Source organism: Nannospalax galili, unplaced genomic scaffold (assembly GCF_000622305.1).
Source record: "Nannospalax galili isolate Female #2095 unplaced genomic scaffold, S.galili_v1.0 scaffold713, whole genome shotgun sequence".
Lineage (NCBI taxonomy): Eukaryota > Metazoa > Chordata > Mammalia > Rodentia > Spalacidae > Nannospalax > Nannospalax galili.
Genome location: NW_008333780.1, coordinates 199,958 through 208,634, shown reverse-complemented (window position 1 = coordinate 208,634; position 8,677 = coordinate 199,958). Strand labels below are relative to the sequence as shown.

The window sequence follows — 8,677 nt, the reverse complement described above, 5'->3', positions numbered from 1 at the left end:
ATTTGGTGGTGATATGTTATTTTGGTTTTTCATGTTATTATTTTTTCTCTGTGATTTTGACATGTGAATTTCTTTTGTAGTTTCTGATTCTTGTGTGAGACTCAGGCCTTCAAGTTTACGACTGCTTCTTTTTGTGAACTTTATATGTCTTTTGGGTTTACTTTTTGGGCAGGAAAGGCTGGTTCTTCTAAGCTTCCAGTTCTCTCTTTTGATTTTATATTGGAGTGGCCAGATTGCTTTTGTCTTCAGGCCCAAATCAGATGAGGGTCAGATGTTTTCAGGCTTTCTCCTCAGGTCTGAATCCCTCCAGGAACAATTTTGGCCTCAGGAATTTGGGGGTTGGACTGGTCTGGGAGCCTGGCTCAGGAACGATGCTGGTCTAGGGCAGCTGGTGGCCGTGCCATGCAGAGATGCAAAGGCAGATGGGGCGGGAAGAGGCCCCAAGGACTCCTGGGGACTGCACTGAGGAGCTGGGTTGGTCTGGATGCAAAAGATCAGGAAGAGGAAAGGTCATCCCCCAGTCCCAGAAAGAGGCTGGAGGGTTGTGCAGGCCCAGGGAAGCAGAGGGAGGTGAGGGCAGGGCCAGGCCCAGAAGCCGTGCTCCTGGGACCCAGAGAAGGCACTAGGTTGGTCTGGATGAAAAGGATCAGGAAGCAGTATTGATTCCCCAGGTGTCTGGGGCACCAAGACAAAGAATGGGAGACGACCCAAACTAGGAGGAAAGACCGGCGGGGGAGATCGGAGGGTGAATGAGGCTGGGGGAGTCAAGGTGAGGAGGGCGCGATGGACTTACCTTGGAGAGAGGCCTGGGGGTAGGAGAGAGGCCTGCGGCGGGTGGTCTTGAATACTATTTTAAGCAAAAATGGGATCATCATTAAGGTTTATTCTGTAACTGATTTTATACCAATATCATGACCAATATAACACAGTTTTCAGATCGGCAAGTCTAGCTTCACATTCCTGACTGGCTGCATTGTGCGCCAATCTGTGAATATACCATGCTTAGTTTAAGTAATTCTTTCTGTTGAACATTAGGTTGCCTTATCTTTTCAGACTGCAGTAGGTGTGTACCTGTCTCTTCCCTGTGCTGCTATAGCTGTGATTCTCTTGCAGACAGTGGTCTTGACTGAAGTATATATGTGTCCTGACTGCTCTCCTTCTCTTCTCTGTCTTTCTCCTGCATGTCTTCTTCAGATAAGAAGGCTGACTGCACAATCACCATGGCTGACTCAGACTTGCTGGCTTTGATGACTGGTAAAATGAATCCTCAGTCGGTAAGTATGATGGACTTGTATCTTAACAAGTGACAGATATTTGTGGAGCAGGCTCTGATCCGGACACTGCCCTTGTGTATTGACATCTAGAATAATGACAGTTTGATAAGAGGCATATCTGTAAGAGTTAATTGCAGAGGCTGGGGAGATGGTATAGTCTATAAAATGCTTGCTGCACAAGCATTAAGGACCTGAATTTGGGATTGCTAGCACCCATGTAAAAAAGCTGGGCATGGTCTCATGTGTCTATAATCCCATTACTCTGAGGCAGAGACAAGTAGATTCCTGGACCTCACTGTTCAGCCAGCCTAGCCTATTGGTGAGCTCCAGGTTTAGTGAGAGCCCCTGTCTCAGAAAATAAGGTTGAGGGGCTGGAGAGATGGCTCAGCGGTTAAGAGCTCTTGCAGAGGACTCAGGTTCGATACCCAGCACCCACATGGTGGCTACGAATTGTCCTTAACTCCAGTTCCAGGGGAATCCTTCGAAGCCCTCTTCTGACCTCTGCGGCACTGCACAACATGGGTGCACTCACGTACATGCAGGCCATACACTCATACACATAAAAATAATTTTAAAAAAGAAAGAAAGAAAATAAGATTAAGAACAATTGAGGAAGCTACCCAGTGTTGACCTGTGGCTTCCATGTGCATATATGTGTGCACACAAACACATTCAGGACACACATAAAACTTAAGTACAGCCAAAGGTTCAAGGTGCTGCTCCTGGCTTATGGTTAGCACAGGTAGAGGAAGGAACAGTGTCAAAGAAAGGCTTAACATTACCAAAATTAGCAGGACTTGGTGGAGAGAGGTGGAACTTTGAGAGAGGGAAAAGGGGTAGTGTGCACAGGCAGGACCTTCTGCAACCCACATTTGTGCCCTCTTTTTTTTCCCCTGAAATTTCCTTCCCTGACAGACCTTGCCTTTTCAAATTAGCTCATCCAGGAACTTGTTCCAAGTCATTGGGGAGCTATGAGCCTAGCACTTGTCATGATATGTTAGTTTTGATGTGTCTGAGTCTTTCCCATTAGATCCTTGGTGTCACAGAAGACAAAGTACTTGTTCTTGATGTTTCTTTTTGTAACAGTACAATGCCTGATATTTTAGGTTGGATTAAAGTGTCTCTATCTAAACTGTATGTCTGCCTCAGGTGATTCTTCCTTGTCCCCTAGTTGTCAAGAAATCCCCATTAACAAAAATGAAACTCCAGACCTTTTTCTCCATTGAATCTCAGCCGTTTCAGGTCTTGTTTCTGATACTCATGATTGTCTAAAACTAAATCTGGCTCCCTCTTGTATTCTTCTTTAAATGGGTTTTCTAAGCAACTAAGCATGTTTCAGTGATGCCATGACTGGGCAATGTGCATCTGTGATGCTTCAGCAGAACACTTACCCTGGCACTGGTTTGGCCGCCTAAGGGGCCTACTCCAGAAACCTGGATGCAACAGAGGCCACCAGCAAAGGAGCTGGCTCTGATTTTCTTCCCAGCTGCTGCTCCTGTTCTGCACAGCTTTGGCAGAGCATTCATACGTCATACATCTGCCATCCTTATTCTCCTGGTTTATCACGGCCTGGGGGTGCGGGTGGGGGGCAAGGTGTCAGCACCTGTTAGCACCCAGAGGAATTGAAGATTAAAGCAGCAGGCCTTTCTGTTAGCGTGCTAATGGCTTTCCCTTATGTTCAGTAGGGAATTTGACTGGAAATCATTAAATGCAGTGGAAATTCTAATTTCAGTGTTTGGCTCCAGTTGAAACCAGTGTGCTCTCCAGTAGAAAAGCACACACGAAGAACACCTAGAGGCCAGATTAAGATGGTCCTCAGGCAGGATTCTCGGTGGATGACATGCTTTCTCCATTAATACATAACTTTTAACTTAAAAAGGAGAAAGTAGTAAATTTTTGTTATACTACAGGTCCTTAGTCTTAAATAACATGTTATTTATGTTATGTTAAATCTAATGTGTTCTGAGATACCTGACCTTTTAAAGGCACCAGACAGAAGGCTTTGTGCCATATAGGAAGGAAATAGTCTGTTCAGACAGGGGAGCAGGGCAGGACTAAAAGGGGGGAGGGTATTCACCCTGAAGGGTACAGAAAAGCAGCCAGGCTTGCTCAAGGTGCTTGTGTGGAAAGCTGCGACCACTATCAGCTTCCTCCTGTCTCTCTTCTGTATTCACGAGTTGAGTGAGAGCACTGAGGTCATGGCAGAAGAACCCTGCTCTTCCCGACTTTGCTACTTCTAAATTTCCCTAGGATTTTGTTACATGGTAAATTTAGCAAACATCATGTGATAAATCACATGGTGATAATCTCAAGCTTTGTTAAATGGAACAGTTTGTGGCTGTGCCCTTTAGAATGGGCTGAGGCTCCTCACTGAGGCAGAGTAACATGATCACTTGTGAGCAAGGTCCTCAAGGTCCTTCTCCGGGACCAGCCTTTCACCAAGAAGAGCAGCGCAGAGCCACTGGTGGCATTTTGACCACACTCTGTTGAATCCCAAGAGTTTCTAAATGGGTTTTGAGTGTGCTTTCTATGCCAGCAGCCTATTAAAAATTTCATTTCAAGCCCATATGTAATGTTTTAAAGGAAATCGGTCTAGCATGCATCTGTTTTGCCTTATATTTGGGCAGGATACCACCTTTGAGGGAAGTTTTAAGAGAAGGCATTTGGGAACTCTTGTTCCCTTTTATTTACATAAAGCATGGTTTTGGGGAATTCTTCCTTTTGAGGAATCTGATTCTCAATCTTCCAGAAAGTTAGATTTCTTATTTTGCAGAAATTTAAGTGACGTGGATAAGTGCTCTCAGACCTGAATAGTCTAGAAAGCTGAGCAATTGAGAACAAAACCCACACTAATGAATTTTGTTTCTTCTTACTCACAGGCCTTCTTTCAAGGTAAATTGAAAATTACTGGTAACATGGGCCTGGCGATGAAGTTGCAAAGCCTTCAGCTTCAGCCGGGCAAAGCTAAGCTGTGAAGAGCTCCCTTTGGCCACTTTGGAACATCAGTATGAGATATAGAGATATGTAGATAGCCATATATTTCATTGTCAGAAACTTCACATCAACAAATAGCATGAGATAGATTTGTTGCTAAGTGGGTATGACCCAATCATGTTTTTCCTGAGCTCTGGGTGACTAGGGCTGGTGTACTACTACTGCCTTGACGAACTGCAGTCAAGTGTGCATGACAAAGTTAACATGGTGATTATGGTTTGGGGTAAATTTGGGTTTCGGAATAAAATTAAGAACAGTAAAATCTAAAGACTGTAAACAAAAGCTCATGTTTTGCTTAGAAGCATATTCAAGAATTACTCTGGTAAAGATTCAACATGAGCGCTTTCCTTAGAGAAGAGCAGGGTGCCGGCAGCTGACGGGAGTTAGTGTTGTGCTCTTGATTACCACTATCGGTTTCTCACTAAGAGCTCTTAAAATTCTTAAAATTCTGTACTGAATTAAAAAACAACAAAAACTTTAAAAGTTGCAATTCATGCTATCAGAAACAACTTTTTTTCCCAAATGAAATAAAAGAATTAAGATCAGAGCTTGGGGCAAAATTTATAGCTGAATACAAACCTATTTTTAAAGTATTTTTTAAATGGGTATCCTTGAAAAATCAGGGTGTTAGAGTCATTTGATGTAGTTGCTAAAAATAATTGAATCAGCAAAGTTTGTTACAGATGCACAGGTCTCAGATTATGATCTCACATTAATAAGTGTATAAACTGGGTCTCATAATTTACCTTTTTCACATGTTTGATTGAATTTATCTTCCTAGTTTTTCTAATTCTAATGTTATTTGTTATAACTTAGATATGGGATAAAAATAATGCTTTTGGAAGACTATTTAATAGAAAATTAAAATAGCTCTTCCTGATCTCCTTCATTTTTGTTGTGTATGTTATTTTTGCTCCTCATTTTCTAGGTGATGGAGTGCAAAGAAAAACGTTGGGACTTTACAATGGGTGTTAGCCAGACAGTGACTATCGGTTGCTTTCACATAATTGCTAGTTCTTGATTAGGGAGGTAGTGTGTGTACTGGGAAGACCACTTGATCAGGAGACTGCCTCTCTTAGACAGGTAAATAGCTGCCTGCCTGGGCCTGTTTCCTACATTGTTAAAAGAGCCAATATTAGTGGGGGACATGGAGGGTTGAGACAAGGTCTTGCTATGTAGGCTGGCCTTGAACTTGTGGACATCCTTCCACCTCTGCCTCCAGAGTGCTGGGATTATAGGTGTGTGACAGACACCATGCTTGGCTGTAGGCCAGCTTTTGTTGTTCTTTTACTCAAAGGCAGTTAGAAGTAAAACCCAGGCCATTTCATTTGTTCTAGATGTTTGGAGTCCTTTCTGGTGCAGTTGGGATTGTTGTTCTGGCCTCCTGAGACCATTTAGCTTTTTGTGTTCTGTGACTAGCAGAAGGGCATTTAGTGATAGTGCCTGAGGATAAAAATTAAGCCAAGACAGATCAATTTCAGGTCTCACAGGATAAATTCAAGGCACAGACCTACTTCCTAGAGTGACTTCTTAACCCTGAGAACCCACCACTATCTCCAATATTTGACACACTGCCTTCTATATGTAGTACCCTCGATATGGTAGATATTCATTAAATATATGGTAAATGAAACTGAGCAAACTGAAAACTGATTCCAGAAATAGTGCAGAGCCCTACAGACATTGTATCACAGGAGCTGGCAGTGAGGACAATAAAAGGACTCACTATCGCAGACCCCGCAATCTAGGTACAGAGCATACAGCTGAGGCTCAGCCTGCTCACATCATACCAGCGACAGGTTCTAGCCCTGGCCTGTTAATCTCTCTTTCCCCAACCATTAACACTAGAATAAAGCAATGAACTGGTACTGCAGTTTTTCCATCCTTTTTCTGTTATATACATAAATTACCTTCATGTGCAAATATAGTTCACCTCCAGGAATTATTTTTTAAAATATGTTATTTGTTATTTTTATTTTATGTGTACGAGTGTATTGCCTGCATGTATGTGAGTGTACCCATGTCATGTAATACCTCAGGGGTCAGAAGAGGGTTTGAAATTCCCCTGGAACTGGAGTTAAGGACAGTTCGTAGCCATGATGTGGGTGCTGGGACTCGAACCTGGGTTCAATGTAAGAGCAGTCAGTGCTCTTAACCACTGAGCCATCTCTCCAGTCCCCCAAGAATTATTTTTATAGGCTCATCCTAAACCCTATTTCTGGTATCTCTTGTTATCTGGGACAGTGAGGGCAGAAGAGTGTAGCAAATGCAAACTACAGAGAAATCAGCTTATCAGAGGTCAGGTGGATGGGTAAGGGTGAGAGAGGTGGAGGGAAAAACTAGAAGGCAATATGCCAAAATTGGGAAGGTCAGTTAGGTCAAGTAATTTAAGGTCTGCAAGTGTCTACTGAGCTAAGTTTAGCAATATGGAAGTCGTTGGTTACCAAAGCAAAATTGGGTTCAGTGCAGAGTAGGGATGAAAACTAGATTGGAATTGGTTTTGTAAAATTCAGTGACTCATAAGAATGAGCGTTTCATTTCCAAGGACTTCATACCATTGTGTATGCATGTTATTTGATACACTGAGTTCCAAACTCTATAGTGTCGCATATGCTGCTCTGTGTAATCCCTGCCCTGCTCCCCCAACACCACTTGGAAAACTCCCATTCCATCCTTTCAGGAAACTGCCTCTGTGTGCCACAAACAGACCCCATCATTCCTTCATGGTAATGTGTTTGTCTCCCACCAGAGTTCCTTAGGTTCAAAGACTGCTTCTTGTGTATGCAGTTTGATGACCTCGTCCCCTATCTTGACTGACTATGAATGAATGAATGAATGAATGAACAAACGAATGAATGAATGAATGAATGAATGATATAAGCTGGCTATAACAATTTCATATTCATGAAGGGGCATGTCTGAGGATGGAAACCTAGTCACAGAATTGAAGTCTGTGTTAAAAAGATCATCTCCTACCTTGCTGATGAAAGAAACCATTAAGAATTCTCTCACAGCCTGACTTGTCCTGATCTTCCTTTGAGAATATTTACCACCTCTCATAAGTCTTTCAGCTGTAGAACGAAGCCTGAAATAGTAAGAAGAATCAGTTCATCAGTGGCTTTTTGAGGTTTTTTTAAGAACTTGGCCTACTGGGTTGTTGGTGCCATACTTATCCAGATGAGTTTGCGTGGATTCCTTGTTGGGCTGTGCAGAGGAATAATGGAAAGCATGTGTAGGAAGAGCATGGACGCAGAGAGAGGCGGTTAGGCTGAGATGGAATTGGATCAGAAGATTCTGGGATCAGCACCTGACCAGGCTGTGTCTGCCTCCTGTAAGCCAAGTTAGCAGGAGACATTCAAGCTGCACCAGCTTTTAGTTTCTTCCTCTATGAGAGGGCCAAGTCTGTTTTACTGTAAAAATCTTGAATAATGTTCTAGAAACTCATCTCTGCCTCTAGTATTAATGTACAGTCCACTAGAGTTTTAGGTCAGTAGCTGTTTCTTAAAGGAATGAGAATTACACAATAATATTTAAAGTGTGGGGTTTTTTTGTTTGTTTGTTTTTTTGAGACAGCCTTTTAGCCCAGGCTGGCCTTGAACTCACTATGTAGCTGAGGATGACCTTGAACTCCTGATCCTCCTACCTCTACATCCCAACTGCTGGGATTACAGGTATGTACCACCACACCCAGTTTAGGTGTTTTTTTTTTTTCTTTTAAGATTGTAAAATACCTTGTAAATAATTCAATCACATAAATATCCTAGTTTCCCCTTTATATATCACCTTAGGGGGTAAAATAGGGATTAAAGCCTGCAGGTAATAGTTTTCTCTTCTGAAACTTGTAGCAATTTTAGACAATAATTCTTTTACAGCAGCTACCAGGAATTATGAGGAAACTTGGAGACCTGTCATATGTGCATTTGGTCCTCACTATGGCACTTAAACAGTTTTGTGACCTTGAGCTAATAGTAAGTAAAGATCCAGCTTGTTTCTCCCTCTATAAGGGAGTAATTAGGATTGGAGAGGGGTTCAGTAGTTAAGAGTGCATACTGGTATTGCAGAGGACCATTTTGGTTCTCAGCACCCATGTCAGATGGCCTGTCACTCCAGCTCCAGGGGATCTGATGCCTCTGGCCTCTGCAGGCACATGCACTCAATGTGCACATACCCACACATATACCCATAAAATAATACATTCTTAAAAAGAATTTTTTAAAAAAGAGTGATTCGTGCCTGCCTTTTGGAGTTGTAAAATGTCAAGTACACATTATGTACTCAGTAGATGGTTTCTAACGTTATTTGAGAAGTTTTGTTTTATATAAAGAAATTACTGATTTAGGAACATTCTGAGACAGTCATTTGAATTGGCTTTAGGATTGAGGGCAATTTGTTCTTACTGACAGTCTGCA

The 8,677-nt window shown here is 42.4% G+C and overlaps 1 protein-coding gene across 2 annotated transcripts in view; it reads left to right on the top strand.

The window, feature by feature from the left end:
• Positions 1-5,157, top strand: part of Scp2 (sterol carrier protein 2) — a 112,264-nt gene extending 107,107 nt beyond the window's left edge. For both annotated transcript variants that reach the window (XM_029561263.1, XM_008828419.3), the window contains 2 exons: positions 1,195-1,274; positions 4,154-5,157. In XM_029561263.1, the coding sequence (XP_029417123.1) occupies positions 1,195-1,274; positions 4,154-4,249 (176 nt within the window). In that variant the 3' untranslated portion in view covers positions 4,250-5,157. The remainder of the gene's footprint in view (positions 1-1,194; positions 1,275-4,153) is intronic.
• The last annotated feature ends 3,520 nt before the right edge of the window (positions 5,158-8,677 follow it).